We start from the raw sequence: 18832 nt of genomic DNA on the forward strand, positions 1-18832 counted from the left end.
TTGGGTTTAGTAAGAATTGCTGTCAAGGACTCTTGGAAATTGGAATGGAAAGACAACTATTGGAGTCTTCACTCTTTAGTTTTAAAAAGAGGTTAAATAAACCGATTAAACCAATAAACCGGCCCTTCATGATTGGGTTGGTTTTGCTTCAAGGTCGGTCGGTTTCGATTTAGTCAAGAAATAAACCGACTAGGTCAGGTCAATTGAAAAAAATGACTCAAACCGACCCAACCCAACCCATGAATACCCCTAATGGGAATGAGATTCCGATTCCGCCCAACCAAATAGTTGGAATTGGAATGGCTCATTCTGATTCTGATTCCAGACTCCAAGTTAACATAACAAGTAAAACAAAGCATTATTAGAATCAACAAATCTTCTTAACCCCAAACCTCAAAACTTTTATGGGCATAAAGCCTCCCAGCTAGCCTATTTAAAATCTAAAACAAATCGCCTCAAAGTTTATGCATTATTAAGTTTTCTTTGAGAGCCTCATCATAGAAATTGTAACTATTGGGTATTAATGGTAAAACAAATTTAATAAGGACTAATTGCCTAATTGAGACAAACATTTTGCCTTTTTAGTAACTCAATTTATTTCCAAAGTTTCACGAGAATAGAATTTAGGGAGGTAGTACAATTTTGCTTCCAAGTAGGAATGGCACGGGGGCAGGTTCGGGGCAGGGATCATATTCCTCATCCCTAACCCCGATCTCCATCGGGATAAAAGTTGTCCTCCATTCTTGATCTTCTGACAAGGACAAATTCCCTGTGGGGACCCAAATTTCCAAAATTTTTTAGTTAATAGTATTTTTCAAAAAAATAAGTTTACTTAAAATAAATACAAATTTTAAAATATAAATAATATTTTAAATATATTTTGATATATATTTATATATGTAAATAATTAATATATTTTGGTGTTGGGGCGGGGCAGGGAACTCATTCCCCATCCCCAACCCCAACCCCGATCAGGGATCCCTATTAATTAATTCCTGACACATCCCCACCCTGACAAAACAATCCCCCTCCCTAACACCATCAGATCAGAGAAATCCAGTACAGAATGGGAAAAGTTGTCATTCCTACTTCCTAGCAAAAGCACGCCTACATGAAAAAACGTAAAACCTAGGGTCCAATTGCCCCATTTTAGGTTGCTATCTTAACAATTCAGCACCCCTTCTAGGAAGGTCCTTGCTAAAATAAAAACCAAACTTGGAGAAATTAATATAACCTTCCCTGCCCTTAATTGGAAACGAGGCAAAATATCTGAAAGACTAATAGCTCCAACCTTTAAAACTGTACCAAACAACAATACATCATTAACAAATGGAAATATGAGAGAATCTAATAGAATTTTTTCCCACTGAAGTGCATGTATTTTTGATAGAGGATGTATATTATTAGGACACAAATACTAACATTTATTTTTGAACTAAACTGAACAGTCGTTATATGGCTATACTCACTTACCCAATTGTAACCCATGGTGTATTCAATAACAATTAAGACCTAATTAATCATTGTACAAATTCATGATGGTGGTGATTAATCAAAACTGTTTGTCTAATCACATATAGACAATATGGTCATTATTAGGACAATCCAAAGCATACTAATGAAATATAGGAAAAAAGCCAATTAACTTCAAAATCTAAGAAATCATTTATAGAATTGAATGCAATAATGCCATATTGCGACTTTTATATCAATATGATTGTAAATTTGTCTCGTTGTAATGAGTGCTTCTGGTACATTTTTTGCTTTAAAGTTGGAACGTTGAAGTGGTGTATCAGTCCAAATTTTTAGAAGTTCGCTGGCAATTTCCTGTGGGGAGGATGTTCTGGAACAAAAAATATTTATATCAACATCTTCCGCATGGACCCTAGAGCTGTCTGGTGGGCTTGTTTTGGCCTACCTGATCCAGTCTTGGACAGGGCCTGGCCAAGACAAGAGGCCAGACGAACCCGGCTAGGGTCTGAATCCCGGGACCATTGATGTCTCTGGCAGGGCCCTAGTTTCCCCCTTTCGACGGTATATTTATGCAACTACATCATGTCCTCGCTAAAGGGCTGCAGTTGATTCTTCGCCCTACCAGCTGACCCGGCTGAATTTGTCCACCTTTCCAATCAATCACCAATGTTAATCAAGTAATCAATGTTTTAAAAATTGACCCAAAATGTAACCACCACTTTTGTTTTGGATTCTGAGTCCGGGTCAGTGGCTCAACCATCTGGTTCACTAGATCAACTTGTGACATTATTAAATATTTAAAAATTAATTAAAATATAAAATTGATCGGAAAACGGTTGTCTAGGTTTCACAGTTCAGTTCAGTGGTTCATTGATTGAGTCAACAATATCTATTTCTATTTCTATTGATCATTAACAAAAATGGGAATGGTAATCATCCCATTCGTAAAAACTCCCTGTTTTCAATTTCCAAAATCACCCCTCACCATTATTTCTATTTGCTTTACCATTGTTTAAAAGCCCATTAGTTTTTGTGTTGGAAACTCTGATTTTTATTTCCAAAATAATCCTCATTATTTATTATACCATTTATATGCTTTACTCATTTAACTGTGTTTATTAATTTATTTTCTTAAAATCCAACAATAAGGGGTGATTGTAGAGGTGTAAATCGGGTTGTGCCACCCGTGGCCCAGCACGGTCTGATATGATTTTGAGCCATCCTGGCATAACTGAGCGGGCCATGTTGCCTATAGCTCGCGTGCCAACATGGCTCGGCCTATGGCGCCGCCCAACACAACCCATATATTTTATATGTATATTATATATTTTGTTATTTTCAATTTTGTTTTATTATTTCATTTTATTATTGCATATATAAGCAATTGTACACATCAGAATTCATATAAAATAAAATTTTAAGATCTTTTGAAATTTTTTGTATATGTTTTTTTAATTATGTTAAAATTTTCATTATTTTTTTAAAAAATTAAAAAAAACATGACTTGGCCCGATCTGTAGCCTGGTTTGGCCCGTGACACGGCATGGCATGGGCCCACACAGGCTCAGACCGTGAATTGTGCTAGCCTAACCCCCCAAAATATCATAGGGGAGGGAAGCACGACCTGACTTGGCCCGCATGCTGACACAACACAACCTACACTTTGCACAGGCCACATGCGAGTCAATCCGTGCCAGCCTAGCATGGCCCAATTTACACCTCTAGGTGATTGATTGAAAAAATATGTCAACAAAAACAATGTACATTTTTAGACACTTTGAACTAATGGAGTTCTAAGTGTTTTTGCTCTTCATTTTCGATCATATTCAATCTTTTGCCTTTCATTTCATGAGAGTTTCAACAACAATATATGCCAAAATCGTACTCAATATCATCTTTATCACAATTGCAAAGTTCTATTATTATCTCTTTTACTCTTTTAAGTTATGAAAATGCAATAGCAGTTTTGGTTTCACATCATGCTTTAGTTCAAAATTGAGTTTCTTTGATAATTATTTTTGTTTAATTAATTTTAAGCAGTTAGGGTTTTGGTTTAATGAGTTTTGATTTATAAGTTTTAAGCACTTTTCATCTTTGGGTTTAATTCAGTATTTAATCATGTGTCTTTGGTAGGCTTACTGTTGGTGTATACAGCTCACTCAAACCCTCAAAGAGCACCCAAACACCAAGATTAACACCACAAAAACACTTACAAGCAGCCTACAGTCAACTCCCCATGCTACGATGAACTTATAGTTCATCATCACTGTCATAATGAATCCACAACATGTTAAGCAGAGCCGTGATAAACCCACGGCCCACCAAGCCCAGCCAATGCCCAAACCTAAACAAGTCTTAGAAAGACTCGCCTAAAAGACCCAAGCACATTCGAGTGTGCAATGAAGCCACACTCGCGGTGACGTGTAGGAAACTCACCACTTGCAAACCCATTCTGGGTGGCGGGTCAGGAAAGGACAATGGGCTGAGCCCATGGCGAGGCACGCATGTGCCCAAACACACACAAACCCATGACAACGAAGCACCTTGCGAACCGCCATGATGCATTAACAAAATACCAACCTTCGGACGATGATGTCATTGTCGCCACACGGGATTAGTCATGGCGCGCAAAAGGGGTAGTAGTACACGTGAGTAATGAGGGATCTCGAGGATAAGGAAAGTTGGTCATTGAGAATATCTTCATGAGACATGTGGTGATACCCCAGTAGCGTATCCAATAATTGCCAGCAAGCCAAATATTCCCTCCCCCGATACAGAGCAAATATCATCATCTCCTATCTTTTAGGATTTCGGGAATTTCTCCATAAATAGAGGGTCCTCATTGTGTTAGACATCATTGAATCTTGAGAACTTTGCTACTAATACTCCCGAGTTTCCACAACCTCCTCATTTCCTAATCCCCTACCAAAAGGCTTTTGTCTTCCTTGAAGGCTCTTCTTCATTTTTGAAAGAAACCACCCCTCAACCTAGCCTTATACCTCAGTCATACACTTACATATGCCCAAATCAAATTTGTATATGTAATTTCTAAGCATTTTTTGGTGTTTTGTAATTTGTAAGTTCTCACACGCCTAATTCTCTTAACGATCAACGAAAGACACCATAAAAATACCAAAGCTTAGTGCTTGTTCTACATGAAGATCCAAGTTGTTTGCTTTCAACATCTTGCACTTGCAAGCTAAGAGCAAAACCCTCGTGCTGGTTTGCTTTTGGCATCTTCTAGGTTTGGTTTCAACATCATGCACTAGAAAGTTGAGAGAAACCCTCTTGCTGCTAGGCTCTTTAATTGGACTGAATCTATGCCATACCATTCCAATTAAGACCATTCCTTGGATTTTAATTTATGATTGGCACGGAGCATTATGATTGGTTTCGCAGCCCTCTAAGCAATTGTGCTAATGTTGCAATATGGAACTTTTTGCATACTTATATACACACATTACATTATATGTCAAATGAAATCCTTGATCATGTTTTAAATCAGTTCTGTTTTCTTAACATTACCACTTACACTCAATTATGATGAAGTAATTGAAGTGTAATTTCATTTTGGGACAATCAAACAGATTGACACTAATACAAGTAGTGAAGAATCAAACAAGTGGCTACACCCAACTTGGTTAAGATCTACATCTGGTTGTAGTATCATTCATTGGTTCAAATATCTCGTACATTGCATGGGCCATTCTACTAGTGTTTTAGAAAAATCTGGGTCAAGTAGTAAACAGAGGTGACTAATTTCCAAGTCGAACAAATCAATGATGTTTTAAAACCATGCTAATAACTAAAAGTAGGGACGATGTCAATGGGTTAGTTGAATGGCAAACCTATCCTATTATGTTATGACCATGTAAGTACACATGAGAGAGAGAGAGAGAGAGTGCAAATAAAACATTAATTGATCAAATAATATGAATAGGCTAAGGTTAAACAGTAAAACATAATATAACATAAATAAAAATATTATTCTACAAACAATTTCAATAAAATAGTTAATACAATATTAATTAAAAAACATTTAAATTCCACTAAAAAGTCAAACTTAAGGAACCGGACCACTGCCACTCATTGGAAAGGACTTAATGGAAGGCGAAGGTGAAGACAAGATAGTGAAGGCGGTAATAGTAAGAGAAAGAAGCTTGAATTTAGACGGAGGTCCGAGGATCATGTACTAATCATTTTGTCGCTACTAACATGGAACTTTGGTAGTAGCAATGCCGGGAATTTTCCACTTCACAAATCTTGAGCTTCAAGAAAAATACCAGAAGTAACGCCAGAAATCTACACTTCACAAATCTTGAGCTCTAAGAAGAAATATAAACCCAAGGGAACCAATTTGGTTTGCTGTTGAATGGAAGAAGATAGAAAGGGTAAAACTGGGTTTTAAAAAAATATACTGTGATGTGAATATGAATTTAATGGAATATTAACGGATGCAAACCATAAGGGTAGAGATAGTCAATTGTCAGAAATAGTAGAGGTAGTGTCAAATAATTTTCAAACAGTAGGGGTACACTAAGTCAATTAACTAAACCATAATGGTAGTTTAAGAAATTTACCCTTAATAATATTATGATTTAAAATCCATTGGAAAAAGAAACATGGATTTGATATACTACACATTAGGGGTGCAACTTGCTAATGACCCAATTGCTAGGCATCACTTTGATTATGGCGGCACAGGATTAAATTCAATTATCGTAGCTGTTGTTTCTAAGTGCAACTTGGGTGGTTCAGGTTGAGCTATTGTTGAAATTTAAATGGGCCTGGCGTGAGCACATAAGGGATTTGTATAAAATAGAGGACCCATGGATGCATGACCCTAAGAAAAATTAGTAAACATTTATCTAAAAATAATTCAATAATTAATAAAAATTCTTAGTTAAAATTAAAATCCTTTTCGAAATAATAAAATTTAATTAAATATAATAAAAATTATTTCAATATAATAAAATTTTCATTTTCAAATAACTCAAATTAATAAAAGTTATTGAAGAAAGAATAGAAATAACTATTTTTTTATAAAAAAATAACTAATAAAAATTAGTAATTAAAAAACATCTAATTTCCATTTAAAAATAAAATTATTTAAAACATAGTAAAATTATTCAAATTTAATTGAATATGGCCAAAATTATAATTTAAAATCCATTTAGCGATATTACTAAGTTATGAATGGTTAAAAATTAAATAAATTTTATATACCAATAATAAAAAAATAAGTCATCAATAAAAAACTAACAATTCATAAAACCGATAATAAATAAATTATTATTTTATTAATTACAAATACTAATAATAAAGTTATTAATATGAATTTAAATAATAACTGAGTTAGTAACCTCAAAATTAAGTAAAAATAATTTAACAAAATTATTTAATAATAATATTGATAATAATAAAAAGTCATTTATTAAATTATTTAATATTATTGAAAAATATTAGTTAAATAAGTATTAAATTATTTAATATTAGTTTAATAAATAACAAGTAATTAAAAACATTAGTTAATAAATCATTTAATATTAAAAATTATCGAAAACTAATAATGGATTAATGGGTATCTATTTATAACATTAGTGGGAAGCATAAGAATTTGGCTACTCTTATTGGGGCTGAAGCCTAACCAAGCCTGTACTTCTCACGGGGTTTGCACTGGTTTATGTATAAAGGCTTAGTTGAGTTGGGTTGAGCCTCTTCATTCAACCGGGTCATATCAGGTTTGGGTTAGAGTTTATTATTTTTTTTGGTTTTGGATTCGGGTTGGCCCAAACCTGTATCAAAATCAAGCCGTTGACAACGTGGCATCCGTCACCAAAAGTAGGTTCATGGAGGGTGCACCTGAATAACCCTCATGGGCCTTGAGCAGTCCAACGCTGCATGTACCAAACACAATCCAGCTGGTCCGCCCAGTTTACTTCATGCCTGGCCCAAGTCCACAATCGAATTGTGTCAACCAAGTCAGATCATCCATTAGCTGTTGAACTCGAAAGTCGAAACGCTTAGTCGCCTACTTGGTGCTAATGTGGTAGTTAGGGGTGGTAACGAGCCGATCTTTTAACGAGCTGCTTGAGAATGATTCGGCTTGACTCGATTTCAATCGAGCTTCAAGTTGAATTCGAGCCCAATTTACAGGCTCGATTAATCAACAAGCCAAGTTTGAGCCTAATAGGACTCGGCTCATGAACTTCACGAGCTAAGCTTGAATATATATATAATATTTTTAAATATCAAATAAAAACATTTATATATATAATTTTTTATTTTTATAAAACATTTTTCCTCAAATCGAAATCGAGCCGAGCCGAGCCGAACTTGAACTTATGAGTTTTTGACTCGAATTGGCCCAAGCTCAATGTTCTAACTCAAACCGAACCGAGCCTTATACAATCTTGGCAAGCGAGCTCGAGCCTCACAGTATTTGGCTCGGCTTGGCTAGAATCCACCCCTAACTCGCAGTGTAACAGTTCGTTTTTTGGTAACAAAGTGGTTGATGGGTCCAAACTGTCTTAATTAGTCCATCCGGTCCGCCCAATTTCTCTGATCTGACCGCCTTGACCAGCCATGTGATCCCGATCAATCAACGTTGAATTCGGGAGTGATCAACGGCCACGGCGAAGTAGCTGAGACCACATGGGCCACGAGGGCCCACACATTATCCTGGATCCGACATATTTATAGTGAAGGTGACTATGCTTGGTAAGTTTGGGGGTTTTCCACTTGCAGTATTTTATTTCGTTCGCATACCAATCCGACTCCACCATTCAACAAAAAACCGCTAACGAGAAAACCAGAAACATCGTCATCAGTCATCACCATCGTTACTGTGTCAGCTCCACCTCCCCTGACAAAACCCTAATTTGTCTCTCAGAGCTTGCAGACCCTCTTCCCAACCCTCTCTGACCTTATTCTTCCTGCAGAGACCACCTTATCTCTAACGGCGGATGAACCAACCAGCCAAGCACTCTCCCTCTTCGGCAGAATGCCTAAGAGCGATGGAGATTCAAACTCAAGCTCTAACACTGTTCAACTCGAAAGCCCTCCTCTGCTGAAGAAATCCCGGATAATTTCTGACGATAACCGAACTGCCCATGTCTTCCCCAGGTCTCGATTACCTGCTGCTCGTCGCGTGTCAACTTCTCCTCCATTTGCTAATCGAGGTTCTACTTATGGGGATTTGTTGGAAAAGGGTAATGAAGGAATTGCTGGTAGGGATTGGCTGTTCCCATCGTTCGTCGGTCCCCATGTTGATCGGAGTCGAACCAAGGTTAAGGCAGAAAGGTCTTCAAAACATGAATTGTCTCTTTTGTCTGATAGCCCCATTGCGACGAACTCAAGTTCTGGAAGCATTGAGGCGGCAGATCAAATTGATCAGATTGTTTCCCCGGCTCTTCCTGTTTCCCAGGAGAAAAAGAAAGCGGAAAAAGAAATGAAGCAGGGGCCCGTTCTAGTGTCTAATGCTTCTCCTTCTTGTTCATCTCATTCTGCAATGATACCATACTTTTTTAGAACGATTCCTCAACTCAAAACTTCTTTCTTCTTTCCAATGGTTAGCTTTTGAGTTTTGAGTTCTTTTTTAAGAAAATGAAGTTGGCTGGTCAATGTATTCAGTTTGTGATTTATCTATTTAGATGCATTCTTACCAGCTTCGAACATGTTCTCTTTGGTTTTCTTCTATTTCAGATCACCACTACTTGTATATTATCTGTGTTATATGCAGTTTCTCTGCGAGTGAAAGTCGCAGGGTTCCAGGTATTAATTTAAAGTGTTTGTGAGTTGGAAATTTGCATGTGGAAAAAATGGGGAAATGAGTATAAAGATCCTTCTTTTATTGAATCTACTTTGCTTGCAGGAAGATATTATTAACCTTCGTAAGATGTGTAACGGAAAGGATTTAGTTCGTGCTGACAACAACAAAGTTTTGCAGCAGGAAGACCATAGTTCGTTTTCATATTTTGGTAGTGATAACAATAGAAGTGTTGCTTTATACACTGTGGTGGTTATACTCGTGACACCATTTTTATTATACAAATCTGTGGACTACTTTCCCCGAATAAAGACTCTCCAAAAGAATGCCAAAAAGAGTAATGATGAAGAGGTTCCATTGAAAAAGAGAATTGCATATAGGGTGGATGTATTCTTCTCTGTCTATCCATATGCGAAGCTGTTTGCACTTCTTCTTGCAACTGTACTTCTTATTGGATTTGGTGGCTTAGCATTGTATGCTGTTGGTGATTGTAACCTTTCTGAGGCTCTTTGGCTTTCATGGACTTTTGTAGCAGACTCTGGAAATCATGCTGACAGAGTTGGGATTGGGCCAAGGGTTGTGTCTGTGTTCATAAGCTCAGGAGGCATGCTAATCTTTGCAATGATGCTTGGCCTTGTTTCTGATGCAATTTCAGAGAAGGTTGATTCACTACGGAAAGGGAAAAGTGAAGTCATAGAAAGTAACCACATATTAATACTTGGTTGGAGCGACAAATTGGTAATTCAAGAGACTTAGGCATTATTTTCTTTATTAAGTTTTGATGGTAAAAGGACCTGGTTCACGCTCAACGTCAAACCATAACCTTGAGATGCACTACTTTCATAAAGTTTTTGTAGTGTTTCAGTTTTATTCACTAACCATTTAATTCTGTAAATCTCCTAAGCTCCACTGTGCAATTACAATTTTTACATTGGAAGATTCTCTATCCATGAACTATTTTTGTGTCAAGGATTTATAAATTTGTGGTTCATTGCTTGAAAATTTGTTCTTAATTATGAAATGCCTTTGCTGATTTTCATTGTCAGTGAGTGAAGAATATCTCCTTTGATGCATCTATTTGCAATTGTTTGGAAATGGTGTATTAAACTTGAAATGAGCTGACAGAAAAAAATTCTGCAATTGTTTGAACTTAGAATCCAGGTCATTGCTATTTTCCATGTGAAAAAAGAAAAGAAGGAACAAAAAATTTGTTTTGTTTAAAGTTACTGCCTTTGTAAAATGATAATCATCGTTAAAATAGTACTAATATTTTTTGCCTTTATTGTCATCTTAACCTCACAAGCTATGTTCATCATTAGAATTAGGAATTTTATGAGAAGTAATAACCATGTTGTTTAAATACTAGTCATAATGGAAATTTCATGTAATAGGATTACAAGTGATATTCTGCATTTTCAATATCTAGCGTGAAATCATGTATTCTTTTGGTACTTGATGAGAAGAAAGGTAGCCTGGACTTACAGGGATGTTATTAAGAAGATAAAATGGCTAACAAGGGAGATGACATTAACAATTCAGTGGGTCCTAAGGTTGGGAAATGGGTTGATTGATTCTGTAGCCAAACAAGGGGTTAATAGGGAGCTTTTGTTCGGGGATCAATTGTAATCTCTTTCTAATGGGATAATCCTACACCAATTTCTGGATATTCTTTGATATCCTTGCACATATCTGTTTATACCTTTGAGTGAAATCTTGCTATCTATCAAAAAACTGTTAGGGTCCATTTGGTTCACATTCGAAATTGGAATTGGAATCAGATTCAAAATCATCCGTAGTTGGAATTGGAATGGTCTATTCCCATAGTCTGTTTGGTTCAAACAGGAATCTATATGGGAATGGGAAATCAGCTGGAATGGGATTTCGTTCCCAAGGGAGGGGGAGGGAATGTCCATTCCCTCAAATGGGGTTATGCCATTCCACGAGGAATGGGAATGGGATTCCAATTCCGCCCAACCAAATGGTTGGAACTGGAATGGCCCATTCCGATTCCGATTCCAGACCCCTATTCCTGCAAACCAAACGGGCCCTTAATTATTTTTTCCTGTTCCTAAAGGATGAAGTTTATGCTCTAAGATAGGGAAAAAGTGATCATAAAAAATCTCATGTCTCCTGGCATTCTCATGTAGTACACAGTCCATTAAATACACTTGATCACACTATGCAATATCAGCAGGCTTAAATAATTTACCTACTACTAAATCTTTTTTTGTTTTCTTTTTTTTTTTGGATGGATACCTACTACTTTAGGTTTTACAAACAGTTCTTCTGGAATAAACTATGACTCATGGATGTGGACTTGATTGTCATGCCTAGAATAGAATTAGGGTGTCAGACATAGGAAGCCCACAAAACATCCACAAATGTGGACCTGTTCTCTACAAAAACACATGTTTGTATGATTTATGTTTCTCTGCATGTACGTGCACTTTCACTTTGTAGGTAAGTAAATATGAGAAGAGTAGAAATTGAAATTGTAGAATATAAACCATGTAATGTATCTTTATGCGTATTTTATATGTAAATAAAGATAGACACATCCATTTGAGATGTGTGTTAACTAATATCTAGCACATATTATGTCAACATGCTTCTGGAATTCTAGAAATCTATAAAGAGAATTGCTATATATGTAGGGGATTAAGGAATAAAAAGACCACAGAAGTACAAAGCATGTTACATGCTGCCATAACTTGAGAGGATTGTTCCAACTTCACTTCATGTTGAATATTAGATTCAAGCATCTTTTCTTAAGATAGGTGCTTTATATTCTTTTGACCCCACTTCCAACTCCACTTCATTTTCTAACTCCTCTTTGAGTTCTTTTGGCTGACTGCATCTCAGCATATCATCACTTTTGTTATATACTTCAGATATCTATTTGCTGACTAAAGAGAATCCACAGGGCTCGCTTCTAAAGCAGCTATCAATTGCAAATAAGAGCATTGGTGGTGGAGTAGTTGTGGTGCTTGCAGAAAGAGACAAGGAAGAAATGGAGATGGACATATCAAAGCTAGAGTTTGACTTTATGGGGACCTCTGTCATATGCAGAAGTGGCAGTCCTCTCATACTGGCTGACTTAAAGAAAGTATGCTAAAATGGCTTAGTGCATTTATTTTCTGCGTCATGCCATTTTTAAATTGATATTACCGTTTGCATTTGTACAGGTTTCAGTTTCAAAGGCACGTGCCATCATTGTATTGGCATCTGATGAAAATGCAGATCAGGTTTCATTCTCTTTTCTCAATTTCCAAAACTTGTACATTCTTTTTCATGTGAGTTACTTGTGCTGAGTTATGCTTGTCATAAATTGTTCATTATCAGAGCGATGCACGTGCTTTGCGAGTTGTATTAAGCCTAACTGGAGTGAAGGAGGGTTTGAGGGGTCATATTGTTGTAGAAATGAGTGATCTTGACAATGAGCCATTAGTGAAGCTTGTTGGAGGAGAACTTATTGAAACAGTTGTTGCACATGATGTGATTGGGCGTCTAATGATACAATGTGCTCTCCAGCCTGGCCTTGCACAGGTTAGCTTTTTTTGCATCATTAACAGTATACTTTAACAATCTGAAGTGCCAAACACCCTTATAATTGGGTCAGTTTTGCTACCTTTCCCTATTTACAACTGTACAAATTCTTGATTTTATATTACATACTTTCCCCTTGGGAAACTAACCACCAAAATGTTGGTTGTTCTTCACTCCTTGTCTTGGCAAAGCATCAGCCATACTATTGGCTGATCTTTGGGTCCACATAAATAAAGCCCTTACCACCACAGTTAGATGCTTTATCTTGCTCAATACATGTTTGTACCTCCATGAACCAGTACTGTTTTCATCATTGACCCCACAACTTCTTTTGAATCTCCTTTGTTAGTGTTCGGTCTGCCTGTTAGACTGATAACGGTCAAGGAAGAGAGAGAGAAGAGAGAAGGAGAGAAAGAGAGAAAGGAGAAGAGCAGAAGAGAAACAAGGAGAAAAGATTCTGGCTCAAATGAGAGAAAAAGTTCACTCTCCCATTTGGCCAGATGTATTTTATATTACTAAAATAATCTGGAAAAGTCACATATGCCCCTACTTAGTTAGGAACATTAAATCTAACATAAACTTACACATTAGCACCTAAACACAAGCACAAAGACAAAATTACCCCTACATACTCGACACTAACACTACCCCTTAAGCTGGAGAGTATATATCATATAATCACAGCTTGTTACATATGTAGTCCCCTCTCCCCCGACTCAACCCTTTAATAAACAAATCTGCCCACTGGTTCCCCGTGTTGACATATGTAGTGTCTATCACTCCACTCAGCACCTTCTCTCTAACAAAGTGACAGTTAACCTCTATGTGTTTGGTCTCTCATGAAACACCGGATTAGAGGAAATGTGAACTGCAACCTGATTGTCATAGTAGAGCTTCATTGGAGTATCAACAGTGTATCTCATCTCCTGTAGAAGGTTCCTTAGCCACACTAATTTACAAGTAGTATGTGCCATAGCTTTATATTTTGCCTATGCACTGTTTCTTGCCACAACTGTCTGCTTCTTGCTTTTTCATGTCACCAGATTACCCCCAAGAAAAGTGCAATAGCCTGTGGTAGATCTTTTATCAGATACAGAATCGGCCCAATCAGCATCAGTATATCCTTCTATTTCAAGTTTTCAACCACTTCTGTATATCAAACTGCAACTAGGGGCCCCCTTTAAATACCTCACAATCCTTATAACCGCATCCCAATGTGGAACCAGAGGTTTCTGCATGAACCGACTTACCACACTAACTACGAATGAAATGTCTGGCCGAGTGATGGTTAGGTAGTTCAGTTTACCTACCAGCCGCCGGTATCTGCTAGGGTCTTCAAACACTACACCCATATTACTGCTCAACTTAGTTTTTGTTTCCATAGGAGTTTCAACTGGTTTAGCACCTAACAAACCTGTTTCTTCAAGCAAATCAAGAGCATATTTCTTCTGACACAAGTTAATACCATGCTTGGACCTTGCTACTTCTATCCCCAAGAAATACTTCAATTTACCAAGGTCCTTTGTTTGAAAATGATCATGCAGAAAGATCTTCAACTTGTCAATGCCCATTTTTTCATTATTGGTAATGACAATATCATCTACATACACCACTAATAGGATCTTCCCTGCCTGAGAGTCATGATTGAAGACGGAATGGTTAAATTGGCACTGTTTCATACCAAGCTTCTTTACTACCTCACTAAATCTGCCAAACCATGCTCGAGGAGACTATTTAAGCCCATAGATGGCCTTCAGTAGCCGGCACACCTTACCATCCTCCCCCTGAGCAACAAACATCAGTGGTTGCTCCATATAGACCTCCTCGAGTAGATCACCATGCAAGAAGGAATTCTTGATATCAAGCTGATAGAGGGGCCAATCATACATCGCAGCAAGAGAAATCACAACATGGACTGAACCAATCTTAGCAACCGGGGAGAAAGTCTCTGTGTAATCAATACCATAGGTTTGGGAATACCCTTTGGCAACCAATCTAGCTTTCAGCCGCTCTACACTACCATCAGGTAAGTACTTAACCGTATAAACCCACTTACAACCAACAATCTGCTTACCAGGAGGAAGAGTGGTGAGTTCCCATGTATGATTATGAGCCAGAGCTGAGAGTTCTTCTTCCATTGCACGACACCATCCTAGAGAGGCAATGGCTTCTTAGACATCCTTAGGTATAACAATAGAGGATAACAAAGAGATAAATTGGCGATGAGAACTGGAAAGGTGAGTCAGTGAAACATAATTAGAAATAGGATGAAAGGTATAACTATGCTTACCTTTCCGCAAGGCAATGGGAAGATCAAGATCATATACTAGGGTTGGGGCTGGTGTGGTAACAGCTGCCAGATCTGTCGACAATGATGAAGCTGGAGGACGTGCTGGTACATGTGGGCGATGTGTATGCACGTGATGGATCGGTGGTCGTTCAACAGGTGGTGGCACCGAAGGCAAAGACTTGGTCACTACGGGAACAAGAGGAACATAATCCACAATTGGAAGAGGAAGGGGAAGAGGTGATGAGGAGGAAGAAACATCACCGGACCCCAAGAAGAATGGAGTAGACTCAAAGAAAGTAACATCAGCACATACAAATGAACGTCGAGAGCTAGGGTGATAACACTTATACCCTTTCTGAGTCCGGGAATAGCCAAAGAAGATGCACTTAATAGACCATGCATCTAACTTGTCCATTCCTAGCCCCAGATTATGAACAAAACAAACACATCCAAAAACTCGAGGAGAGAGAGGAAACGGAGACAAGGTAGAAAACAATGTGGTGAATGGAGAATGACCATCAAGGATAGACGTGGGCATCCGGTTAACCAAGAAGCAGGAAGTAAGCACTGCATCACTCCAAAAGGATTTGGGAACATTCATGTGATGCATGAGGGACTGAGCTGTATTCAAGAGGTGACGATTCTTTCTCTCAGCCACCCCGTTTTGTTGTGGGGTGTAGGTACATGAAGTCTGATGGGTAATACCATGTTGGTCTAGGTAGTCCTGAAATGATGAAGAGAGATATTCACGACCATTATCAGAACGAAAAATTTTAATGTGAACACCAAATTGGTTGTGAATCTCAGCATAAAACTTTTGGAAAATGGTAAACAATTCACTTATTTCTTTCATTAAATCGAGCCACGTCATCCTTGAATAGTCATCAACAAAAATGACAAAATATTTATATCCATTGTATGACGTCACTTTATAAGGACCCCAAACATCTGAATGAACCAAAGAAAAAGGACTCAATACACGATTATCAACTCTAGGACTAAAGGGAACACGATGATGTTTCCCCAACTGACACGACTCACAATCTAAAACAGAAAGATGACTCACTGAAGGAACCAAAGACTTCAAAACTTTCAATGAAGGATGACTAAATCGACAGTGCCACTGGAGAGGAGAGAGGGACGATTGGAGAGCTGTTGACGTAATTCCACCACCATCAAGATAATACAATCCACCAGCTTCATGCCCTCCACCAATCTTCATCCCCGTCTTGAGATCTTGAAAAACATAGGAAGAGGGGTAAAAGGTAATGGAGCAATTAAGAGACTTGGTCAACTTATTAACAGACATAAGATTAAAAGGAAATTTAGGGACATACAAAATTGAGGATAGGGATACAGGGTCCAGGTCAACATTACCAACATCACAAATGGAGGATGTGGAACCATTAGCAAGGGTAACAAATTGTGATGTTGAGCAATGAGAGAGGGAAGAAAACACACATGGAGTTCTAGTTGTGATTGGAGGCTCCAGAATCAATAATCCAGGGATGGGGTTTGGATGTCAAACAAGCCATACCTGAGCGTGCAAGAGTGGCCATGTTCTGCTGAGATGTGGCTTGTACTAACCTCTCATACACATCACGGGGAATACTCATCATCTCCTTCCCAGCAACATCTGTGGATGTAGGAGGTACTCGATTGGCTAAATGGCTCTCCTGTCTGAAGCTATTGCCACTAGTCATGGCATGATTGGCCCAAGTTGAAGGTGGACCATGCAAGTCATAGAAATAATTGATGGTAAGTCCATCCATTCCACAGTGTGTACACCTCCTTGGACCCGAACTACGTCCTCTGCCACGGGCTCCCCTTGAATCTCGACCTCCAGTATGACCACCACCACGGTTATATGTAGGTCCACTACCACCACTCTGGCCATATGCCGGTCCACTACTACCACTATGGCCAGATTGAGCTCCCCGAGCTCCATCTCTAACACCACGGCCTTTGTATACTGCTAGGGCTGATCTATCAGAAATATTAGGGTTCTCAGTAGATCCAATGAAAATCCTCCTGAGTCGAGCAAACACCTCTTCTAAGGAAGGGAGAGTTGACCCTTCTAGTATCTGAGCCCGCACTGGTTCATATTCAGATTTCAGCCCCACCAAAAACCGAGTCACATCAAGTTCTCTCTGTTGTTGCTGAATTTTGACATCAGAAGTGAGGGGGTGATAAACATTCAATTCATTACGAATGTTTCTCATATTAACATAGTACTCCTCAAGACTCTGATTACCCTGTTGTAGATTAAAGTATTCTTGGTACAACTGATATACTCTAGTTGTGTTGTCTTGACTCGAATACAACTTTTTAGCATGGTCCCACACTTCTTTGGCAGTATCAAGGAACATGAAATTTACACTAATCTTGAGTTCCCTACTATTCCATAACCATGTGATGATATGTGCATTTGCCTGCTCCCAATCATCATACTCAGGAGAATCGGTGGAAGGTTTTTTATCCCTTATGTGCTTCACTTTCTTCTTTGCCTTAAGAAAGACTTATACAGATTTGGCCCAAGGTACATAATTTTCTCCATTCAGCTTAATGGAGGTCATTTGAACATTCAGGTAGTCAGTAGGGACCATCACACTAGTCTTGCTATCACTGTTGTCTCCCATTGCTGAATTCGGCAAAATGCACACTAGATCACACTACCCTGATTTCAGCACTTACTACTGCTGCAAATTGCACTCTTTACACCACAAACCCAACTCTACGACTGCCTGAAACTTCCCAACACTGTTTGAGGAACACCCTCCCTTCGAATCACACTGAAGGGTGCACAAACCTTAGCACACTACAATCTGAAATCCCACCATACAGTCTGAAATAGACTTCTTATTTGATTCACACAAAAAAAAAATGCATAAAACCTCTTACCTGATCACCGAAAATCAGACCACACAAGACACCCACTGCACTACATGAATCAGCCCTCTTCTCTTCATCGATTATGGGAGGGCTTCTTAGAAACTGCAGCAACCAACCACAAACACCACAACTGGAGGCATAGAAAGCTCCAAGGGAAGAGGGTGATCACTCCTTTTCAGCCTTGTCCCTTATCTCTAGCTGATGGCGAAAAAAATAAGAGAGAACCCTAGGCTGGGTGTGCAGATAACAGAATTCTGGGCAGATCCAATTTGCTCAGTTTAGCTCTGATACCATGTTAGTGTTTGGTCTGCCTGTTAGACTGATAACAGTCAAGGAAGAGAGAGAGAAGAGAGAAGGAGAGAAAGAGAGAAAGGAGAAGAGTAGAAGAGAAACAAGAAGAAAAGATTCTGGTTCGAATGAGAGAAAAAGTTCACTCTCCCATTCGGCCAGATGTATTTTATATTACTAAAATAATGTGAAAAAGTCACATATGCCCCTACTTAAGTTAGGGACATTAAATCTAACAGAACTTACACATCAGCACCTAAACACAAGCACAAAGACAAAATTACCCCTACATACTTGACATTAACATCCTTCTACTTCCAAATGACTCTATAGTGCTTCTTTAATGCTTTCTTTTGAATCTCCTTCTACTGTGTAGTTTTTTTGAATCTCCTTCTACTGTGTAGTTTCTTTTGAATCTCCCTGTAATTTACCCCCATTTCCCTCTACTATACACATGTATTTTAATTGACTGAGACCAGGCTAAATAATTGGTTCCATCCAACTTCATAGTCGCTACCCTTAATAGAGTCTCCATAGGCCCCCCATGTCCAAACCCGAAATTTGTGGGATATTTG

General features: G+C 38.2%; 1 protein-coding gene across 1 annotated transcript in view; it reads left to right on the forward strand.

The window, feature by feature from the left end:
• Nucleotides 1-8187: 8187 nt before the first annotated feature.
• The window catches only part of LOC148852384 (ion channel protein), a 44640-nt gene continuing 33995 nt past the window's right edge, over nt 8188-18832 (forward strand). Inside the window, exons 1-6 of the mRNA XM_088947850.1 lie at nt 8188-9043; nt 9178-9246; nt 9347-9979; nt 12165-12347; nt 12427-12486; nt 12584-12787. Of these exons, the coding sequence (XP_088803976.1) occupies nt 8477-9043; nt 9178-9246; nt 9347-9979; nt 12165-12347; nt 12427-12486; nt 12584-12787 (1716 nt within the window). The 5' untranslated portion in view covers nt 8188-8476. The remainder of the gene's footprint in view (nt 9044-9177; nt 9247-9346; nt 9980-12164; nt 12348-12426; nt 12487-12583; nt 12788-18832) is intronic.

The sequence above is a fragment of the Nelumbo lutea genome, chromosome 5 (assembly GCF_056320005.1).
Source record: "Nelumbo lutea isolate HS-2025 chromosome 5, American lotus-T2T, whole genome shotgun sequence".
Lineage (NCBI taxonomy): Eukaryota > Viridiplantae > Streptophyta > Magnoliopsida > Proteales > Nelumbonaceae > Nelumbo > Nelumbo lutea.